Source organism: Eucyclogobius newberryi, unplaced genomic scaffold (assembly GCF_026437365.1).
Source record: "Eucyclogobius newberryi isolate DKJ021-1_F unplaced genomic scaffold, fEucNew1.0.hap1 SCAF_16, whole genome shotgun sequence".
Lineage (NCBI taxonomy): Eukaryota > Metazoa > Chordata > Actinopteri > Gobiiformes > Gobiidae > Eucyclogobius > Eucyclogobius newberryi.
Genome location: NW_027315790.1, coordinates 14,699,764 through 14,723,473, shown reverse-complemented (window position 1 = coordinate 14,723,473; position 23,710 = coordinate 14,699,764). Strand labels below are relative to the sequence as shown.

Here is a 23,710-nt window from a genome sequence, read left to right as displayed (position 1 = left end):
TCATTTTATTTCTCCTCCAGTCCTTTTCCCCGTTAGAGCTTGAAAATAATGTGAATACAGTGCCTGTATTCAGAAAGCGTGATGAATTAGTTAAGCTGTGAAAGATTTCTCCAAAAAAAACATACAAAGAACCAATTAAGATGTTAAAAGTCTGTAGATAACGTTCCCCCACAAAATATTCTTGGGTTTTGTCCATACCCAGTGGTTTTGGCAGGGGTGAAAGGCAAACCGGAGCTCAACAGTACTCTGCCTCCTAATCTCTGCTTATCATGGTTACGATGTCGCTACCTTTTGAAGAATCCGGTTTGAGCTTCTTTCTTGTTTCTTCCCCCTGGCAATTGTGCTCACAGTCTGTCAGTTGCATAGCAGAGTTTGAGACAGAAGTCCTTGCAACTGCTTCAAGTGTAGGCTTTTTTTTGTTCAAGTGCTTAAGAGAAATTCTTAAAATGTTTGTTTACTTTGACTTATTTTATTCGTCCTACAATGTTACTATAATATGCTTAGTCTTATGTTATCCAGTTGCTGTGACCTCCATCCAGGAATGTCAAGAGTATTCAGTTCACAGCATAATAATTAAACTAAAACTAACCCTTTACTCGTCACCTAAATATAAACTGTCTGTTTTTGTCTCATTATTATTATATTCTTCTCTCTCAACTGCATAAAGCTGCACACAAACTTGAAGAATAGTAATAAGAATTTCAGATGATTAAAGATTTCACTGTTGTTTGGTCATGCTCTAAGTAATCGTGAAAATGTCTGACAATTTTAATTGTTTTTCCCCACAATAATAGTGATTGTTTTGTCTGTTGGTTGGTTGGTTTGTTTGTTAGATATGCTGATTATGTTGTTGTCTCTGTTCGTGTGCAGCACTTTTTGACAATGGACACTGAAATCAGCTTAGCCAAGAATTATAGCTCATTGTTTTAAACCGCCGTAATAAAGAGTATTAATGTGAATAGCATTTACTGTTAGTGACCACATCTTTGCAGAAGCCTGGCATGCATTTTAATAGCTACTTACAATGCTATGAAGAGCGCCTCTATATTTTATCCCTATGTGCCATACTGAGACATTTTAATAGATTATTTTAATATGCCGTTGGACAGTCTGTGCCAGCTGTGAGTGCCCTGAAGACACCACTAGTGGATCAAAGCTTTAAATAGTTGGTTCAAAGAGGTGTCATTTTAACTGTCACTGCCATTGAATGTCACTGTCAGCTTTCCCCATAACCACAGGAAATAAACACGGCTCTCCAACACCTTCCAACTGGGTCACTAGTACTCTAGCATTATTAGGCCCGAGCGCCACATCCCCATATAAAGCACTCATTTGCGCTAAGTACCTCACGAATACGTTCCCCATCTCTTGCATGTTCCGTGCATATAAGCATGTAATGCAAAAATTGAACATTATTACTGTCAAAAACACAAAGTAGGCGGAGCCCACTCAAAATTAACGAAAGTACCCGTCAGTGACCAGGGACCCACACCATGAGGTAGGCGCGAGCGCTTTCCGAAAATGTATAGTTTTTGATATTTGAAAAATTGGAAACATTGTTTTCGCATCGGAATATTATTAGGCCCGAGCCCCAGCAGGGCGGAGGGCCTATTGCTCCCCAACTGTCTGACCTGTCTGTCTGACATGTTTGGTCATGCGCAGCCCGCATGTTTGGTGCCCCGTCGCCCCTGGCAAGTACAGTGAACTAGCCCATGCCGAAGGCATGGATCATGCATACTTACTCCTGCTATGACAGAAATAGTCAACAATTTGTGAATGGGCGTAGCCCATTCACATATTGTTGACAACAGCAGCGCGAAGCGCTGCATTCCTCCAAAAACCCTCCTGGCATTGTCCTGTACACGAGAATCCATGCCGCAGGCATGGGCCATGCTTGTATCTGCTCAAATCAATGGAAGTCTATGGGGGAGTGGGCGGGGCATCCCGACGGAATGGGGAGTGACGAGCGCATAAGCGCTCGTAATGATGATTCCACCCCATGGCGGCATGGGGAAGGCTTAGAGCTTTCAAACGATGTATAATTTGTTGTTATAGTGGAAACGGCTATATTGTTTTTGCTAAAAATATTATTAGGCCTGAGCGCCACAAGCTGGCGAGAGGCCTATTAATCTCGTAAGGCCGTGCGAAGCACGGCTGCGAAAGTGCGCACATAGTGCGCACGAAATCGAGCGCGAAGCGCTCGCCCACTTCCAAACACTCACTAACGCACTCCTTCACTCACGCACGCCCCGTGCATACTAATTAGTAGTAGGAAAATGGAACATTACCGTTGTAAACGGGCGAAGCCCGTGCAAAAGTGCGCACTAAACGAGCATTATAAAGCACTCATATAAAGCACTCATTTGCGCCAAGTAGCTCACAAATACGTTCCCCCGTCTCTTGCATGTTCCGTGCATATAAGCATGTAATGCAAAAATTGAACATTATTACTGTATAGAGGGCCAAAAACACAAAGTGGGCGGAGCCCACTCAAAATTAACGAAAGTACCCGTCAGTGACCAGGGACCCACACCATGAGGTAGGAAAGCGCGAGCACGTTCCGAAAATGTATAGTTTATGATATTTGAAAAATGGGAAACATTGTTTTCGCATCGGAATATTATTCTTTCTTCTTCTTTCTTTCTTTCTTTCTTTCTTCTCGGGACCAACCCCTCTATTTTTCACCCAGTGAACATTGACGAAAAGTCACAAAAATGTTCACACCTCTAAAAATCGTGCCTCTCTACATTCTGGCTATTTCCCTTTTCTAAAATAAAAAAATTGGCGCGTCAGCGCCCCCAAATGTACCAAAACTCCATTGAGAGATGGGAAATGATCCAAAAAAAATCTGATCGTAGAATCGTGAAATTTGGCGCAGAGGTAGATGGTGACAAGAGAAGTAAAAAATATTATTACGGCAACGCCTTCCGCCCAACCAAATGTCGGCCATATTGCTTCAAAAATGGCTAAACATGACTTCGGAGTTTTTCCAAACGTCGTACTTTTACGAACTCCTCCCAGGGCGTTGGCCCTAAAAAGCTGAAATTTGGTGAAAATGCTACTGAGGAGTGGGACATCCAAAGTTATCCAAATTACATTGATACCTGTCACGGTCTCTGTGCGGCGAAGCCGCAAACTGTAGCAAGAATTTCAGAAATCTCCCAAATTTAACATTTCTGCCGTTTGCGCAGATAAAGTCCGAATTGTGTCAAATTAGAATCAGTTGTTAAACTCTTTGCCCTAAACCTACTTGAAGTGAAATAAATTAATTTGGAGCCACAGCGCCCCCTACAGATTTTATATGGAGGTTAAATATTTAGTTTTGCGAAATTATATGAAATTTGACACACAACTCAATTTTGGCATCCCCATCAAAAAAGTAAATGAGACCCATGTCATAATTGTTATGGCTTTGCCGTAACGATGACCGAAACCTTCCATGTTATTCCAATGGGGAAATCGCCAGAACATGTTTACACTTTAGACTTTCACAAACTCCTCTTAGGGCGTTAGACATATTAACCTGAAATTTGGTGAGACTCATCTTCAGGGGTGGACCATCAAAAGTTATCCACATTTTTATTCAAAGAGTCACGGTCTCTCTGCGGCAAAGCCGCACATTTTGCCAAGAATTCAAAATAAAATTGCTTTTTGATGGTAAAACAAAGGGGAGAAGATGTGACAGCGTCACAGATTCAGCAGTAGGCGTAATAAAAGGACAATTGGGGCGCGTTAGCGCCCCCTCCTCTTGCGGCGTGGCGGTGGCGTAGCGAAGGCCGATCATTGCCGCTTGCGGCTATATTTAGGCCCGAGCCCCAGCAGGGCGGAGGGCCTATTGCTTCCGCAACGCTGCCAAAGGCAGCGTTGCAACTGTCTGACCAAACATGCGGGCGCAGCCCGCATGTTTGGTACCCCGTCGCCCCTGGCAAGTACAGTGAACTAGCCCATGCCGAAGGCATGGATCATGCATACTTACTCCTGCTATGACAGAAATAGTCAACAATTGACAACAGCAGCGCGAAGCGCTGCATTCCTCCAAAAACCCTCCTGGCATCGTCCCGTACGCGAGAATCCATGCCGCAGGCATGGGCCATGCTTGTATCTGCTCAAATCAATGGAAGTCTATGGGGAGTGGGCGGGGCATCCCGATGGAATAGGGAGTGACGAGCGCGTAAGCGCTCGTAATGATGATTCCACCCCATGGCGGCATCGGGAAGGCTTAGAGCTTTCAAACGATGTATAATTTGTTGTTATAGTGGAAACGGCTATATTGTTTTTGCTAAAAATATTATTTTTATTATTAGGCCCGAGCCCCAGCAGGGGGAGGGCCTATTGCTCCCGCAACGCTGCCGAAGGCAGCGTTGCAACTGTCTGACCAAACATGCGGGCGCAGCCCGCATGTTTGTTACCCCGTCGCCCCTGGCAAGTACAGTGAACTAGCCCATGCCGAAGGCATGGATCATGCATACTTACTCCTGCTATGACAGAAATAGTCAACAATTAGTGAATGGGCGTAGCCCATTCACTAATTGTTGACAACAGCAGCGCGAAGCGCTGCATTCCTCCAAAAACCCTCCTGGCATCGTCCCGTATGCGAGAATCCATGCCGCAGGCATGGGCCATGCTTGTATCTGCTCAAATCAATGGAAGTCTATGGGGAGTGGGCGGGGCATCCCGACGGAATAGGGAGTGACGAGCGCGTAAGCGCTCGTAATGATGATTCCACCCCATGGCGGCATCGGGAAGGCTTAGAGCTTTCAAACGATGTATCATTTGTTGTTATAGTAAAAACGGCTATATTGTTTTTGCTAAAAATATTATTATTATTATTATTATTATTATTTTTCTTGTTCTTCTTCAGCGCTTTGATCTCTAATTTGACCCCCTGAACATGCTCAAAAACTCACCAAACTTTGCCCAAAATTCAGAATCGGCGAAAAATTTTATTTTTTCTGGGCCATTTTTTTTTTCGTTAAAAAATGGCGCGACAGCGCCACCGACAAAAGTCAAAATACATTGCGCCTATGGGAGACGCCCCGAGGTCAACTTTGGCGTAAAGCTACGAAATTCGGGACACGCATTCCTCTCGTGAGGATAAACAAAAAAAATCATTGTGGCCACGCCCCCAAACTTACCCTATGGCCGCCATCTTCCTTTGAAAATGAAAACAAGCTGAGTTAGCCATTTTGTTTACGTCAAACTTTGACGAACTCCTCCTAGGGCGTTTTGCCCACCGACTTCAAAATCGGCGTACGTCCTCTGGACAAGTGGGGCATCTAAAGTTATTCAATTTTTTGAGATACCTTCTACGGTCTGTGTGCGGCGCAGCCGCAAAGTTGGACAACTTATTTTGGAATATTGCAGGTCTAAAAATTGCTCCCATTTGATCAAAACCAGTCCGATTAGGACCAAATTTGAATCAGTTGTTAAACTTTCTAGTTTGGACCAGTTTAGGCTGACAAAATTGAAATGGCAGTGATAGCGCCCCCTACAGAGTGACCTTTAAATTAACATTGAAGGTCAAAAATTAGTTTTACCAAAATTGTCTAAACTTTACCCAAAATTCTATTTTGCCGTCCCGATCACAAAAGCCAATCACAAAAATGCCTACATTTTTACGCCGTAGTCGTAGCGATGACAGAAACCTCCCATGTTATCCCTATGGGAAAACCACAAAATCTCTCAAATTACCACATTTTTATGTTTTACACTTTAACGAAGTCCTCCTAGTGCGTTTTGCCCACCAACCTCAAAATCGGTGTACGTCCTCTAGACAAGTGGTGTATCTAAAGTTATCCAAATTTTAAGGATAACTTTTACGGTCTTTGTGCGACAGAGCCGCAAACGTTTCCCAGAATTCTGACTATTTGGCCTTCAGAGTGGCCTATAAACAATAGAGTTTTTCCAAATGACATGATATTTTGAACAAAATTCTAATTTGCCATCCTGATCATAAAAGTATGAGAGCCAAAGTCATATTTTGTACGGCGTAACTGTAGCGTTGACAGAAACATCCCATGTTATCCTTATGGGAAAATCGTAGAATCGCTCAAATCACCACATTTTTACGCTTCACACTTTAACAAACTCCTCCTAGGGCGATTGTCCGATCAAGTTCATATTTGGAGAATATCATCTACACAAGCGGGGCATCAAAACTTACCCATATTTTGATTCTAAGTGCTACGGTCTCTGTGTGGCGGACCCGCAAATATATGTCAGAAATGGGAAAACAGCGAAATCTCTAAAATCACCACATTTTTACGCTTCACACTTTAACAAACTCCTCCTAGGCCGATTGCCCGATCAAGCTCATATTTGGGGAAAATCATCTACACAAACGGGGCATCAAAAGTTATCCATATTTTGATTTTAAGTGGTACGGTCTCTGTGCCGTGGAGCTGCAAATATACTGTCACAAATGGGAAAAACGCCAAATCCTTGAAATGTTCACATTTACGCTTCACACTTTAACAAACTCCTCCGTGGGCAATAGCTCGATCAAGCTTTACTTTGGGAAAAATCATCTACACAAGCGCGGCATCAAAAGTTATCCATATTTTTATTCCAAGTGCTACGGTCTCTGTGCGGCGGCGCAGCAAATTTGACTGACACTTGTGTTCATTTGCACTGGATTGGCCATGTCCAATGTGTCGCCGTCTGTCAAGTTCTTTTTTTATTCAACACACAATAAGGGCGCCATCTTTATCAAGTCAAAAGCGCAGAGTCGGAAGGCCGGCGGCCCGCGAGGGCCGTTGGATGCCGCTTGCGGCTTTAATTTTTCTTGTTCTTCTTCAGCGCTTTGATCTCTAATTTGACCCCCTGAACATGCTCAAAAACTCACCAAACTTTGCCCAAAATTCAGAATCGGCGAAAAATTTTGTTTTTTCTGGGCCATTTTTTTTTGCGTTAAAAAATGGCGCGACAGCGCCACCGACAAAAGTCAAAATACATTGCGCCTATGGAAGACGCCCCGAGGTCAACTTTGTCGTAGAGCTACGAAATTCGGGACACGCATTCCTCTTGTGAGGACAAAAAAAAAATATTATTGTGGCCACGCCCCCAGACTTACCCTATGGCCACCATCTTCCTTTGAAAATGAAAACACGCTGTGTTAGCCATTTTGTTCACGTCAAACTTTGACGAACTCCTCCTAGGGCGTTTTGCCCACCGACTTCAAAATCGGCGTACGTCCTCTGGACAAGTGGGGCATCTAAAGTTATTCAATTTTTTGAGATACCTTTTACGGTCTGTGTGCGGCGCAGCCGCAAAGTTGGACAACTTATTTTGGAATATTGCAGGTCTAAAAATTGCTCCCATTTGATCAAAACCAGTCCGATTAGGACCAAATTTGAATCATTTGTTAAACTTTCTAGTTTGGACCAGTTTAGGCTGACAAAATTGAAATGGCAGTGATAGCGCCCCCTACAGAGTGACCTTTAAATTAACATTGAAGGTCAAAAATTAGTTTTACCAAAATTGTCTAAACTTTACCCAAAATTCTATTTTGCCGTCCCGATCACAAAAGCCAATCACAAAAATGCCTAAATTTTTACGCCGTAGTCGTAGCGATGACAGAAACCTCCCATGTTATCCCTATGGGAAAACCACAAAATCTCTCAAATTACCACATTTTTATGTTTTACACTTTAACGAAGTCCTCCTAGTGCGTTTTGCCCACCAACCTCAAAATCGGTGTACTTCCTCTAGACAAGTGGTGTATCTAAAGTTATCCAAATTTTAAGGATAACTTTTACGGTCTTTGTGCGACGGAGCCGCAAACGTTTCCCAGAATTCTGACTATTTGGCCTTCAGAGTGGCCTATAAACAATAGAGTTTTTCCAAATGACATGATATTTTGAACAAAATTCTAATTTGCCATCCTGATCATAAAAGTATGAGAGCCAAAGTCATATTTTGTACGGCGTAACCGTAGCGTTGACAGAAACATCCCATGTTATCCTTATGGGAAAATCGTAGAATCGCTCAAATCACCACATTTTTACGCTTCACACTTTAACAAACTCCTCCTAGGGCGATTGTCCGATCAAGTTCATATTTGGAGAATATCATCTACACAAGCGGGGCATCAAAACTTACCCATATTTTGATTCTAAGTGCTACGGTCTCTGTGTGGCGGACCCGCAAATATATGTCAGAAATGGGAAAACAGCGAAATCTCTAAAATGACCACATTTTTACGCTTCACACTTTAACGAACTCCTCCTAGGCAGATTGCCCGATCAAGCTCATATTTGGGGAAAATCATCTACACAAACGGGGCATCAAAAGTTAGTCATATTTTGATTTTAAGTGGTACGGTCTCTGTGCCGTGGAGCTGCAAATATACTGTCACAAATGGGAAAAACGCCAAATCCTTGAAATGTTCACATTTACGCTTCACACTTTAACAAACTCCTCCGTGGGCAATAGCTCGATCAAGCTTTACTTTGGGAAAAATCATCTACACAAGCGGGGCATCAAAAGTTATCCATATTTTTATTCCAAGTGCTACGGTCTCTGTGCGGCGGCGCAGCAAATTTGACTGACACTTGTGTTGATTTGCACTGGATTGGCCATGTCAATTGTGTCACCGTCTGTCAAGTTCTTTTTTAATTCAACACACAATAAGGGCCCCATCTTTATCAAGTCGAAAGCGCAGAGTCGGAAGGCCGGCGGCCCGCGAGGGCCGTTGGATGCCGCTTGCGGCTTTAATTATTATTATTTTTCTTGTTCTTCTGCTTTTTGAGCTCTAATTTGACCCCCTGAACATGCTCAAACACTCACCAAACTTTGCCCAAAATTCAGAATCGGCGAAAAATTTTATTTTTTCTGGACCATTTTTTTTTTCGTTAAAAAATGGCGCGACAGCGCCACCGACAAAAGTCAAAATACATTGCGCCTATGGGAGACGCTCCGAGGTCAACTTTGTCTTAGAGCTACGAAATTCGGGACACGCATTCCTCTTGTGAGGACAAAAAAAAAATATTATTGTGGCCACGCCCCCAGACTTACCCTATGGCTGCCATCTTCCTTTGAAAATGAAAACACGCTGTGTTAGCCATTTTGTTCACGTCAAACTTTGACGAACTCCTCCTAGGGCGTTTTGCCCACTGACTTCAAAATCGGCGTACGTCCTCTGGACAAGTGGGGCATCTAAAGTTATCCAATTTTATGAGATACCTTTTACGGTCTGTATGCGGCGCAGCCGCAAAGTTGGACAACTTATTTTGGAATATTGCTGATCTAAAAATTGCTCCCATTTGATCAAAACCAGTCCGATTATGACCAAATTTGAATCAGTTGTTAAACTTTCTAGTTTGGACCAGTTTAGGCTGACAAAATTGAAATGGCCGCAATAGCGCCCCCTACAGAGTGACCTTTAAATTAACATTGAAGGTCAAAAATTAGTTTTACCAAAATTGTCTAAACTTTACCCAAAATTCTATTTTGCCGTCCCGATCACAAAGCCAATCACAAAAATGCCAAAAATTTTACGGCGTAGTCGTAGCGATGACAGAAACATCCCATGTTATCCTTATGGGAAAATCGCAAAATCGCTCAAATCGCCACATTTTTACGCTTCACACTTTAACAAACTCCTCCTAGGGCGATTGGCCGATCAAGTTCATATTTGGAGAATATCATCTACACAAGCGGGGCATCAAAACTTCCCCATATTTTGATTCTAAGTGCTACGGTCTCTGTGTGGCGGACCCGCAAATATATGTCAGAAATGGGAAAACAGCGAAATCTCTAAAATGACCACATTTTTACGCTTCACACTTTAACGAACTCCTCCCAGGGCGATTGCCCGATCAAGCTCATATTTGGGGAAAATCATCTACACAAACGGGGCATCAAAAGTTATCCATATTTTGATTTTAAGTGCTACGGTCTCTGTGCCGTGGAGCTGCAAATATATGTCACAAATGGGAAAAACGCCAAATCCTTGAAACGTTCACATTTATGCTTCACACTTTAATGAACTCCTCTGTGGGCAATAGCTCGATCAAGCTCATATTTTGGGAAAATAATCTACACAAGCGGAGCATCAAAAGTTATCCATATTTTTATTCCAAGTGTCACGGTCTCTGTGCGCTGGAGCTGCACATTTGACCGACATTTGTGTTCATTTGCACTGGTTGAGCACAGCATTGTACATGTCCAATGTGTCGCTGTCTTAGTTCTTAGACAATTGCGTGAGCGCCATCTCTGTAAAATGCAGAGAGCAGAGTCGGAAGGCCGGCGGCCCGCGAGGGCCGTTGGATGCCGCTTGCGGCTTTAATTTTTCTTGTTCTTCTGCTTTTTGAGCTCTAATTTGACCCCCTGAACATGCTCAAAAACTCACCAAACTTTGCCCAAAATTCAGAATCGGCGAAAAATTTGTTTTTGTCTGGGCCATTTTTTTTTTCGTTAAAAAATGGCGCGACAGCGCCACCGACAAAAGTCAAAATACATTGCGCCTATGGGAGACGCTCCGAGGTCAACTTTGTCTTAGAGCTACGAAATTCGGGACACGCATTCCTCTTGTGAGGACAAAAAAAAAATATTATTGTGGCCATGCCCCCAGACTTACCCTATGGCTGCCATCTTCCTTTGAAAATGAAAACACGCTGTGTTAGCCATTTTGTTCACGTCAAACTTTGACGAACTCCTCCTAGGGCGTTTTGCCCACTGACTTCAAAATCGGCGTACGTCCTCTGGACAAGTGGGGCATCTAAAGTTATCCAATTTTTTGAGATACCTTTTACGGTCTGTGTGCGGCGCAGCCGCAAAGTTGGACAACTTATTTTGGAATATTGCTGATCTAAAAATTGCTCCCATTTGATCAAAACCAGTCCGATTATGACCAAATTTGAATCAGTTGTTAAACTTTCTAGTTTGGACCAGTTTAGGCTGACAAAATTGAAATGGGCGCAATAGCGCCCCCTACAGAGTTGCCTTTGAGTGAACATTGATGGACAAAAACTGGTTTTACACAAATGTTCTAAACTTTGCCCAAAATTCTATTTTGGGGTCCCGAGCAAAAGGCCAATCAAACGTATGCCTTAATTTCTACGGCGTAGCCGTAGCCATAACGGAAACCTCCCATGTTATCCCTATGGGAAAATTACTAAATCTCTCGAATATCCACATTTTTTCTGTTTCACACTTTAACGAACTCCTCCTAGGGCGTTTTGCCCACCGACCTCAAAATCGTTGTACGTCCCCTAGACAAGTGGGGCATCTAAAGTTATCCAAATTTTAAGGATAACTTTTACGGTCTCAAACTTTTCCCTGAATTCTGACTATTTGGCCTTCAGAGTGGCCTATAAACAATAGAGTTTTTCCAAATGACATTATATTTTGCACAAAATTCTAATTTGCCATCCTGATCATAAAAGTATGAGAGCCAAAGTCATATTTTGTACGGCGTAACCGTAATGATGACAGAAACATCCCATGATATCCTTATGGGAAAATCGCGAAATTGCTCAAATCACCACATTTTTACGCTTCACACTTTAACAAACTCCTCCTAGGGCGATTGTCTGATCAAACTCATATTTGGGGAAAATCATCTACACAAGCGAGGCATCAAAAGTTATCCATATTTTGATTCTAAGTGCTACGGTCTCTGTGTGGCGGACCCGCAAATATATGTCACAAATGGGAAAACAGCAAAATCTCTCAAATTACCACATTTTTATGTTTTACACTTAACTGTAGCTAGAATTTCAGAAATCTCCCATATTTAAAATTTCTGCCGTTTCCGCAGATAAAGTCCGAATTGCGTCAAATTAGAATCAGTTGTTAAACTCTTTGCCCTAAACCTACCTGAAGTGAAATAAATTAATTTGGAGCCACAGCGCCCCCTACAGATTTTATATGGAGGTTAAATGTTTAGTTTTGCGAAATTATATGAAATTTGACACACAACTCAATTTTAGCATCCCCATCAAAAAAGTCAATGAGACCCATGTCATAATTGTTATGGCGTTGCCGTAACAATGACCGAAACCTTTCATGTTATTCCAATGGGGAAATCGCAAGAACATGTTTACACTTTAGACTTTCACAAACTCCTCCCAGGGCGTCAGCCCTATTAACCTGAAATTTGGTGAGACTCATCTTCAGGACCATCAAAAGTTATCCACATTTTCATTCAAAGAGTCACGGTGTCTGTGCGGCAAAGCCGCACATTTTGCCAAGAATTCAAAATAAAATTGCTTTTTGATGGTAAAACAAAGGGGAGAAGATGTGACAGCATCACAGATTCAGCAGTAGGCGTAATAAAAGGACAATTAGGGCGCGTTAGCGCCCCCTCCTCTTGCGGCGTGGCAGCGGCGGCGTGGCGAGGGCCGATCATTGCCGCTTGCGGCTATATTTGATATTATTATTACTGCTTACTTTTACTATGATGTCATTCAGACTGTGTCAAAAAATGTACAAGTGCTAATGATGAATTAATAATGAGCGAGGCAATAACCGAGTAGGATGTTGCACAAATATTTTACACAAATACAGTCAATATTAAAATTACGGCTTTTATTTGAAGACATTTTAGACCCCAACTGACTGCTACAGATGCCTCGATACTGATATTTAGTTCGAGGCTTATTTTCTTCCGTTTATTTGTGGTTTTCTTTGTACTTTTGGCTATGTTTTTTTATCATCTCTGAAGTGACGGCACTTTGCTGGAGAGGCTCTCAGAATATATTTCAAAATAAGAGCACAGGTGCATCATCCTTCTCTTGAAGTATTTCCATTGGGTCAGGTCGCTGATGTCAAGTGTTTACAGGACTTCTGTCTCTAAAGCACCTGCGGCTCACATTCACTGGATTTCAAATTTTTCAGTGATATTTCTTTTGTGGAATTGGTGTTGTATAAGATAATATTATTTTAATACCATGTTCTCAAAATACAGTTCCAACCAAAAAGTAATATGTTGTTGTTGTTGTTGTTGTTACTTTTAATAGCCAAAGAAGAGGTGCAGTTATTACTGTAGTTGTACGTCTTCAAAGTATGTGTTTTACGCTATACTGTATTAAAAAAAAAGAGCAACACCATTTTTAGATTTAAATGCCTGATTTAAAGGTAAGGAAAAATCACATCTGAACGTGTTGCCAGTGTCTAATCCTGCACATTGAGGGAGCATACATTTGTTTTTCTCCTTCTCAGTTTATGAACATGTCTTATGTTCAGCTCAGAACCTCCAGAATACCACTGAGCTGCAGAGGCTGCACTAGCACTGTTCAAGACTAGTGCAGGTGCTGAAGTTTAGGTATTGAGGATTCAGATAGCTTCAGATTCTGAGAGGACTTTTAGGTTTAAATCAACTAAATTTAGGCTTTTGAACGGCAAGCGTCAGAACAAAACACCAAATGAAAAAAATAAACTACTTGTCTATCATGTCCAAAGTTTTTATAATGAATAATCAACATCAGATTTATTATCAGTAAAAGCTATATTTGTTTTGAACATATTTACCCCATATCTTGGGACACAGCTCAGAATTCTACATACCCTACCTTTAACAAACATGCAATAATAATTTAGTTGCAGTTAAACCACATTTCAAACATAGTATTCCAACCTCAAATGATAATAAATTGCCAATGGTACATATACATATGGCACACAAAAGTCTCTCAACACTTTCCTTGTTGTTCTCACAGGAGAGACACAGCCCTCTGCTCGGGGTCCGCTCTCGCCCCTCTCTTGACGGGGGAAAGATGAGAGCGTCTGTCAGAATGACCCGGTACCTCGAGTCCTGGGGCGCTGCCAAGCCTTTTGCCAACCTTCACCACCGGGGCAGCATGACCACTGACAACGGCAAGATCAACACCACTGTGAGAATACCCACATGTTTACATAAGCAGCCTGAGCCAGAGAAACTATTACTACATTGCTATTTCACATACATCTTTTTTTACAGGACGTTCCGATGGGGCAGTACCACTTCCAGAGGCGAGAAAGGTTAATAAGATGACTTTCATGTCCAAAAGAAGATAGGCAGATTGTTCATTTAATTTTGGTTCATTGTTTTCCACGTCAGGTCTAAATCTCAGAGGAGACGGTTTGAGGAGGAACTTACAGAGCGAATGATCCGAACCATCGACGGCATCAACTCTCAAAAGTACGTGCTGTTTTGACTTCTATACCTTGCAGTCTTGGTACTTAGCAACAGGGAAGGCAGAGTCGCTCATTTATCCACCATAACCTCTGTCAGTGGTATAAACGGAGGAGATGAAGAATTGATTTCAGATACCCACACGGCCTGTTGTGTTTGTGTCTCATTTATATCTGCAGGCAGTGGCTCAAGTCTGAGGGCATTCAGCGCATCTCATTGTTCTTTCACAATAAAACGCTGGAAAAAGAGGTAGGCACAATCAAATGCAATTACTTTCGTTCAGACTTTGGGCTAAAAGCATAATTTATCATGTCAATGAGTTGTGTTTGGCTGAATTTGTCAATGTTTTTTCCACAAATTTAGTTTTTGTTTTTATACCCCATAACACTTGATTAGATGTTAATAATGATCTATTACATAACTGTATAATGCTTATGTATTGCACTGAACATAAATATAAATACAGCTTACATTTGTCAACTCAACACTATAAAACACACAAAAGACACATTTTTTTGTTCACAAATCTGTCTAAATCTGTGTTAGTGAGCACTAATCCATCCCACCTCACCGGAGTGGCACATCAAGATCAGACAGCATGAATATTGCACTGGTGTGCCTTGGGCTGACCACAATAAAAGGACACTTTGAAATGTTCAGATAAGCTTTTTATTTCATATTACCTTTATTTATTTGGGCTTGGGAAGGCAACAAAGAAGTAGCTTATCTATATGGATGAATATATATTTTTCAGGTGCTAAATACTGAACTATCACATATGTAGATCGTTATTTTACATTTTCTTCATTGTTAACTTCAAAATTTCACTAAATAATACAAATCTATAATTGACTTCAAGGCCTTCCTCTTTATAGTGGCATTTCATCGTAGCAAGCAGTGATTGTTATTAACGTGTTTTGATTTTTACAGTAGGAAAAGAGCAGTGGGCGGGGATAGGTGGTAGCTGAAAACTTGAATTTTATTTATTTATTAACTTTTTTTTTTTAACCAGATGCGCCGCCCATTGAGATTTGGACCTCTTTTTCAAAGGTGACCTGGGTCAAAGTGAAAGACGTGACAGTACACAAATCATAAACATATTTACACAAATAAGATACATTTAAGAACCAATAAAAACAGAATCACGTTTAAAAGCACAAGCGATTTCGTAGGATTCTCTCGACAGAAAACCCCTAAGCGAGTCTAGATTTCCCAACCTTAAGTCCACTTGAAGCGAGTTCATTCTCTTTCCCCAGTCAGGTCTAACACGGGGCGAGGACAAGCAGGTTTTATAATGCAGGACAATACAGGAATACACGCATCAACTTTGAGGACGCTAACAATGAAGGAGCGCCGTTAAAACAAGATTAAAACCTCATTCAAGTTGATTTAGCAAGTTTAACCATGGGCGAAAAGTGTTGCCATTGTCTAGTCATTTATCTAATTGAAATGAAATGAAGTAAATCGTAATTAACTCTTATCTTGTCCTGTTTCGACTCGCCTCTCTCCACAGTACAGATCCACCACGTTACCAGCCTTCAAGTACTACGTCACCTGCGCCTGTCTCATATTCTGCTGTATTTTCGTTGTGCAGGTCTTGGTCTTGCCCAGGTTAGTCCCTCTGTTTGACTGCCCTTTAACCGTTGGCCCTGCTTAATCCCAGTCGGTTGATTTGGTGAAAAAAACAAAGCACATTCGACGCCAGCTGTCTCATCCACGTCACCGCGATCGAAGAAAGGCGCGCAGGAGGATGCTAAAACGCAAGATAGTAATGAAAGACTGCCAACCATATCTGCCAATGTTTATAGATCAAAGCCTCTTTTAATTGCCTTGGGTGAATGTCAAGGAAAAATATCCCGGTTTGGTCGTACTACTTTACTGCGTTTTCAATTGACTTCTTTGATGAATTTATCATCAGAGAAGTCAAATGATTTTCTTATTCACCTCTCACACGCCGTATTTATCAGTGCAATGTTTGTGGCGACATAGCAGCGCCCATTGAACAGTGACTCTTCATGTGTTTTATAGCATCCTTAAATCTGTCATATTAGGTCCAGTATATTCTGTCGATAGTAACTCCATTACAAGCGTTTGCATGTTGTAAAGGGACTGTCAGCGTAAATAGATAGAGAGACAACATCTAAAGGCTCGACACTGTAGTTTGCGCTGTATGGGACCACGGGGTAATGCCGTGGTGCGTCTGTTGCAGAACTGCTGTGTTGGGGATCTCTTTTGGGCTGGCTTTCTTGATCCTGGCTCTGATTCTGCTCCTGTGCTTCGCCGGTCACATTCTGGTAGGTTTGGCTCTGATTTATCGCTGGATGCACGCGCACACGCGGCCACCCACACAGATATTAAACACTGTGCAATCAGTGAAGAGTTTAGATTGTTGGCGCTTGAGTTAAAGTAGTAAGATGTAGGAGATGAGGTAAGTGCTTTGTAGGTCTATATCTCTGTCAAAAGTATATCAAACTTGCCCCATTTAGCTGTGCAACAATAAAACATTTTTGGTGTTATTAATGATAAAGTTGATTTGAAACGACAAGAAAAAAGATTCAGATGATTCTCTTATTCATTTCTGGCCTTTCTAAATAGTCTTTAGTGGGGCTGTCTCAATGGCATTTTGTTGTTATTTTTTATGTCAGAAGAAACATCATGATTTTATTACACAATTGTTCTTAAGTTTTGACACCATGACCAAACAAAAGTGTAAAGTTGTTAATTCCCTTTCACAATTCACACTATATAATTAGATTAGTCATCATATGCTCTAGTATGTGACCAGCTTTATGAAATCAAACTTTATGAATGAAAATGTTAATGTGACATTTATAGATGAATCTTCTTCACGGGAGCTCAGTGCCTAGTACCATAGTCAGATTTCCTATAAACTATATGGTTATTTTTGTAAAAACTTAAAATTTCAAATAAACAGTCGCTGTTTGTCAAATGCAAAATCATTCTTTGGTGTAGATTAGACTCATCAGTTGTTAACAGCTCCGTGTTAGAGGCTTGTGTTTTATGGATAGTCAATAAACATTATGACATGTCAGAGCTAGACATTTATGATCCTTCAAGTGGGTCACTCCCAATTAACAAGGACTATCCATAATATCGAATCAGCCCTGACACCAAAGCCAGCCTCTTACCCTGAATGAGATCAGAGAAATGATTGGATGGCTTTGTGCTAACCTTCAATTAGCTCTGAGCATATTCTTAATAAAAGTCTGTGCCGCTCTGGCGTGGGAGCGCACAATTGACTAAAATAAAGACATGCTACTTTGGCTATGTGTGTTTGATTTTGTTCAATGAGTCTATTACAGGATGTGCTATTTCCATCTGTGGCGGGGAGCATTACATGGCTTTTGTGATCAAACATATTACTTGATAAATGTCTTTAGGTACCGCCCGCCACTGTTGTTAAGACTAAATACTGCTGTAGAGAATCATTTTAAAGCCAATTTGTCTGAGAGGGTTTTAATTGTGCGTGAATTTGAATGTTCTGTTGTTGCTTTTTCAACTAATTCTGTTCTATATTGTTTTATTATGTGCCTGGATCTGGACGAGAAGGGCCCTGTGCCTTGTGGAGGGTTTACTGTATTTTGTGTTCTCAGTCAAGACTTGATCCATATTGAGTGTCTTGTTTTCTGCCATCTTCAGCAGGGGGGGAAAGGCTCTTTCTGCTCACTGTCCTGGTTTCCAGTGTCCTCACGGATCATTGTCACAAATAACCCCTGGCTGAGATTGGTCCTCACCATCATGACCACTGCCCTCATACTGATTATGTCTGTCTTCAACATGGTGAGAAACATTTCTATCGGTCCAACCAATGGTCTAATTGACCAAATTAATCACAAGTCTTCTTTCATCTCATGAATCATGCTTATCACAGATTTGCAATTACTGAACTAATTAAGCATCAAATCCTGAAAAGTCTTATGACCCTCATAATCTTTGCTTATTCTGTTATAATGACTTGATCTTTCTGAGCAATCAAACATTCAATTTCTAAGAGAGTGAAAACCCTATCCGTATCTGTGGCTGGCGTGCATCAAATCTGCACACGGAACAAATTACTATAATGGGAACTTCCTGTCTTTATTCAGTGCCCTCTCGTTTACATGCAAAGACTGATTGTGCCCTTCTTCTGAGGTCACGTCTTTGTCTGTTAAAGCCATCTCCTCTGGGCAAGCGTGAACACCACAGACATGCGATGATTGTGACATTTAGAACGTGCCACATAATCTGAGGCCTCTTTCTCTCATCAGCCATTGTTTTTTGTCAGTTCTTTGTAGAGGATCCCGGAGGACCACCAGATGTTTTGCAGAGTACTCCATCTGAAGTGCTAATCACCGTGGCACCTGTGAATCTCACCAACGACACCCTGCTTTTCTATCAGGACCAAAGCACAGGAGCGGCGAGGTTTTATCTGCCAGTGAGTACTTGGAATACAAGAAGGTGCAATCAGAAAAAGTTGCTCAGTTATAAAAGTGTTTTGGTTGTTCTCTTTATGGATCTCTGCCACATACTTACTTCATTTAAGAATATTCTTTCTCTGATTCTTCTCTTTTAACAACATCTACTAAAGCCATATTTAGCATTAACGCCAATAGCTGTAAAAAATCGATCAATCGATCACAACTGAACTGTCATATACAGCATACGGTATATTGGAAACTGACATTATTTGATGGAACTGGCAACCCACAATGCGACTGTCTGACTGGGTAATTGAACTAAAACAACAAACTAATACTAAAACTTAACACCGCACTATAAAACGTCTGTGAAAGTAGTATTTGACATTTGATGTATTTGATGTGTATTTCATATCATGACACAGATTGATGTGTATGAAATATTTCCGAAACGTAATGCATAGACTCCCTAATATTAATTATTTTTTACCTTTGTACGTATTATAACTATGTCGATCTTCATTCTCAGACTTTATTTCCACAAAACTCCAACATTCGCTGCTCCTGTGATGTATGCCTAGGGTTAGGGTCAGAGTTACATCTTCAGTTCCACGACTTTAAGCTCAGTGTCATCCAAGCTTTGCTGATCTCATTACTGCGTTGAACATACAATATTTGCTTTCATAACCCCCCACTGACACTGATCCCTACATAATGTCACAATATCCCACCGTCTTGTCTTACATTCTGCAAATAAAGGTGTTGACTTTCCATCCTCTTTGCTTTTGAAAATGAACTTCCTGTACAGTATTCCGTGGAGATGCTTACCACAGTCCTGCCTCTAAATCATATAAGCGCCATGTCAATTTTATGCTGTGTGGAGTCTTTATCACGGTTAAATCAATGCTTCTCTGTCTCATAGAAAAAGAGAAAGTACCACATTAACTGCAGAGAATTCATGATGTTTACACGCACCATTATCAGTGTCAAACATTAGGAAATATAGAGATTTTTTATTTTATTTTCTCACTCGCTGAACAGAATATTTCAACTTTGCATTACATTTTAAAAAAGAATAATGTTTTGGTTGCATAACTGTGTTAGTATTACACTACATGGTCCTATTTTTGCCAAGTAACCTCATGTTGGCTTTGACTCAGCAGGTGGGAAGTAAATACGTACCTCTGCTAAAAGCATTTGTTTTTCTCTCATAGATTTCACCCTGCAATGAAAGGTCCAGAGTTTGTTTACTATGGTTGTAGTTTTGAATGCAATAACAAAAATACTTGAAAAATAATACAAAAAAACATGAAATACCACTAAAGTATGGTCATACATCTGGTGCATGTTCTGTATCCCTTTGAATTCAAAACTATATCAAAAACATTTAGATCTCCTCTTAATATTGATATAAATATATTCTCATTTCTGATCGATATTAAAAAACACACGCACACAATGGACGGTGTGTGCGCTTCATGAAACATTTCCCCCTCTCCAGTACTTCATCTACTGCTGCATCCTGGGCCTGGTGTCGTGCTCCGTGTTCCTGAGGATCAACTACGAGCTGAAGATGCTGGTGATGCTGGTTGCCCTAGTGATCTACAACATTATTATCCTCCAGACGCACGCCTCGCTGCTGGACGGCTTCAGCAAGGAGCTGTACCCGACCGAAACTCTGGATAGGCAAGTGCGCACACGACTTTGCTCCTGCCCTTTTGTAATCGGAACAATGAACTATCGATTCTATACAACCAGAGCTATCAGCCCGCTTCCTCTTTGCACACGCCGTAGTGGCAGTCAGCGTCATTCTTGGCGGAGAGCACATTAAAAATGACTAATAAGAATGCTCCCTAGGTCTATGGGGAAATGGCAATGCTGAGAAGGCTTATTTCCTATGTGACTGTCGATCAAGTGTAACCTCAGGAGGTAGAGGATGGTGACTGGCAGAGGAAGATATGCTAGTCCGTGTTTGATTGGCAAACGGTCTGCGGCTGCTGGAAATAATACATTAAACTCAGAGTTTTGAAGACAGGAAGTGTTACAGGAGAACTTGTAGCATTCCTTTGCCGCTTTGGATCTCAGGCATTAGAATAAAAACAAAGGAACTCGATATATGTTGATGATAACACATTGTGAATACAGAAATGGCAAAGGTTTGCAGTGAAAACTTTACCAAAGGTCAGTAATGGGCCATGGATGAGGTGAATTGGTTTTATAGGTGGGTAATCTACGTCTACAAAAAGTTTTGAAGATATAAAACATTTTCAATATTGAGTCGTACGTTTAATGTCTATAATTGTCATTTGCAGGCACATTGAGCACATTACTGATGGATTACAAAAACATCAGGGTTATTGATTTTGATCAACCTCCCTACTGTCAGAACAAAACAAGGATCTATCTCAAACAGCATCGTACTCTTCATCACCTGCAATGTTTGCCTTTGTTCTGACCGCTCACATTATTTCCGGAACGTTTATGTAACATGTGGCACACAGAGCCAAAAGGAGCTATTTTGGTTTTTCTATCAACAACCCTGTAACTGCTAGTAACAAGGTTGTTTTATCACAAGTTTCTCAACATGTTTTCGTCCTCTCTGTTGGTTTTGTGGTTGCAAAACTAATTTCACAGAGTATAGCCTCTTTCAGTAGAATGTCTTTGTGCCCGTAGGCCTGGGGTTCTCAAGGATCTGAAGACGATGGGCTCTGTTTCACTCTTCATCTTTTTCGTCACACTTCTGGTATTAGCAAGACAGGTTTGTATTTTTCTTTATATCTCTCTCATCTCAACTTGATGTTATTCCACCTAGCAGATCTGAACTCTTCTGTGAATCTTGGCAAGAGTAAAGGGGGATTTGACTTAATCTGCCAGTAGAACATGTTCAGATGGACTTTAGTGCAGAGTGGGAACAGCCAGCATGGCTCAGAGCTGCCATGTTATTTTCATATCAAAGCTAAATTCAGCCGACATACATCCGCATGTTTTATCCTTTTTGGAGGTACAATCCATCAGCTGTGACCCCAAAACAGATGTTCAGGACTGGATTGCTTTCCTCTCAGCGCGTCACAAAAGCGCCTCTCCAGAGACATTGTTTGGTCCAACAGCTCCATGTGTTCTTCTCCATCTGGGTCACTTTCACCAGGAGGGAGGCAAACAAGCTGCTGAAAACTTTTATTTTTAACAATTTCACCCTAACCCAAACCCTAGGCTGTTTTCAAGGTCATAGGTGGTCAAGGTCAAAACGTGGCGCTTGCCGTGCTTATTGTGCAGTAGTTTCAGGGCATGTTGTTTAAAGACCATTGGTGTACATATTTAAAGCCTGATTTTAACAACAAAATTCATTAAAAACTCAACATGAGCAATAATTAAGCTAATTCTCAGCTATTTAGTCAGTGGGAGGAGAAAGCAGGTTAGAAGAATGTGTAATTCATCCCTCAAGAACAAAAGCGCACTGGAGCAGAGCTCATTTGGCGCCTTGTTAGGTTGTTTCTAAACAGCATCTGGAATGAGCGTCCTTATCTTCTGGCCTACTTTCCAGACTCCCCACGAGTTACTGTCTTTAAAAGTGAAGAAAACACCCCTCATGTATTTACACATATAAAAATAGCACACATTCCATAGGAAGAAGCAAACCAGCTTCATTTCTGTGTCAGCTTCAGGCCGGTGATGCTGCAATTGGGAGCAGAAGAAGTCAACTCCACTGGAGACTGTTAAATTGGCATCATTTCATAATCTCAGGGGAGAAATATATTCTCCACACATATATCATCATGACACAAGAAATATAGACTTAGACTGGCGCCCCTCCCACTCACTTGCAGACGCTCGGAGTGGGGGCCAGCCCTCCGGTAGCCTGCAGCACTCTCACATTTATGAACATAATGATGATGCGTTCAAGGGCCATTGTGAAATACACACGCTCTTGGGATATTTTGACCTTGATACTGTAAATGCATCTTCTGGCATATTGAGATAAGTTTCAAAACCCATAAGCGTAAATAATCAAATAAAAAGATGAATGTTTAATGCAGAATAGTTCTATTTATTCAGTCTTTCCTCAGGCAACGAGAGCACAGCTTCTCCAACTGCTCACTGCTGTCTTACAGGGACATTTCAATTCTATGAATATCAAGCATGCATTTAGCTTTGTTGGGCAGTTCACCACTTTGCACTGAATTTGGCCTGTGATTGAAGTTGAATAGTTCATAGACATTTATATTCATAAATGTTTCCATTATTATAGTGTAGAAATGCATTCAATAGCCATAACATGCCATATAGCTCACAAATTAGAATATACTGTATAATTTGTGGGGAAAGGTTATAGCTTTAGTAATAACTTCTCACAACTGTCTTTTACTGATTCCAGAATGAATATTACTGTCGGCTGGATTTTCTGTGGAGAGACAAGTTCAAGAGGGAGTGTGAAGAGATTGAAACCATGGAGAATCTCAACCGAGTTCTGCTGGAAAACGTATTACCTGCACATGTCGCAGAGCACTTTTTGGGACGCAACTGGAAAAATGAGGTGACATTTGGGTTTTAGACAGTATGTTGCATGTGCCTTTTCAGTTAAAAAAAACAAACTTACATAATTATATATAGAAGTGAAACTGAGCGCAGCCAAACAAAGTGCTGCATTCAGCTCCTTTTTCCAGGTTGATAAGAAATGTTGTGTACCCCAGCTTTAAATAAAGACTTTCACTATACATTTAATCTGTTTATCTGGTCAGGGCAGTGCACATGCTGTAAACAGGGTCGTAACCATCGGTTGATTTCCAGCCGTTGTCCCGACAGCATGCAGTACCTCCCCTGCTCCCCCACTTTGGCACCTGGTATTCCCAGTGGTCTCCAATCCAAGTACTGTACTAACCATCTTGCTTAGCTTCCGAGATCTGACAAGATTGGGCCAATCTGGGGCGTATGATTGTGAAAGCAACCCAAATCAGCCGCTTTCTTTGTTAACAAGGCCTGGTCAACACTTCACAAATGAAGGGCTGAGAGTGAGACGTAGGCTACGGTAAATGTTGGTTAAAGAGCTGATAAACCTCACTAAATGAATGTTTGTCATGAAAAAAATCTTGTTATAACTAGTCCACATATGCAGGGCTAAAAAAAGGTTCAGGGCAGCTGCATTTGTGTATTACAGGTGCCCTAGCTTCCTATTCTGCCA

The 23,710-nt window shown here is 41.2% G+C and overlaps 1 protein-coding gene across 1 annotated transcript in view; it reads left to right on the top strand.

Moving 5' to 3' along the window:
• The window catches only part of adcy2b (adenylate cyclase 2b (brain)), a 49,383-nt gene that overhangs the window by 23,654 nt on the left and 2,019 nt on the right, over nucleotides 1-23,710 (top strand). The window contains exons 10-20 of the mRNA XM_072447704.1: nucleotides 13,662-13,835; nucleotides 13,922-13,962; nucleotides 14,042-14,122; nucleotides 14,296-14,365; nucleotides 15,630-15,727; nucleotides 16,326-16,410; nucleotides 17,777-17,917; nucleotides 18,402-18,551; nucleotides 20,036-20,220; nucleotides 21,208-21,292; nucleotides 22,907-23,065. Coding sequence (XP_072303805.1) covers nucleotides 13,662-13,835; nucleotides 13,922-13,962; nucleotides 14,042-14,122; nucleotides 14,296-14,365; nucleotides 15,630-15,727; nucleotides 16,326-16,410; nucleotides 17,777-17,917; nucleotides 18,402-18,551; nucleotides 20,036-20,220; nucleotides 21,208-21,292; nucleotides 22,907-23,065 — 1,269 coding nt within the window. The remainder of the gene's footprint in view (nucleotides 1-13,661; nucleotides 13,836-13,921; nucleotides 13,963-14,041; nucleotides 14,123-14,295; nucleotides 14,366-15,629; nucleotides 15,728-16,325; nucleotides 16,411-17,776; nucleotides 17,918-18,401; nucleotides 18,552-20,035; nucleotides 20,221-21,207; nucleotides 21,293-22,906; nucleotides 23,066-23,710) is intronic.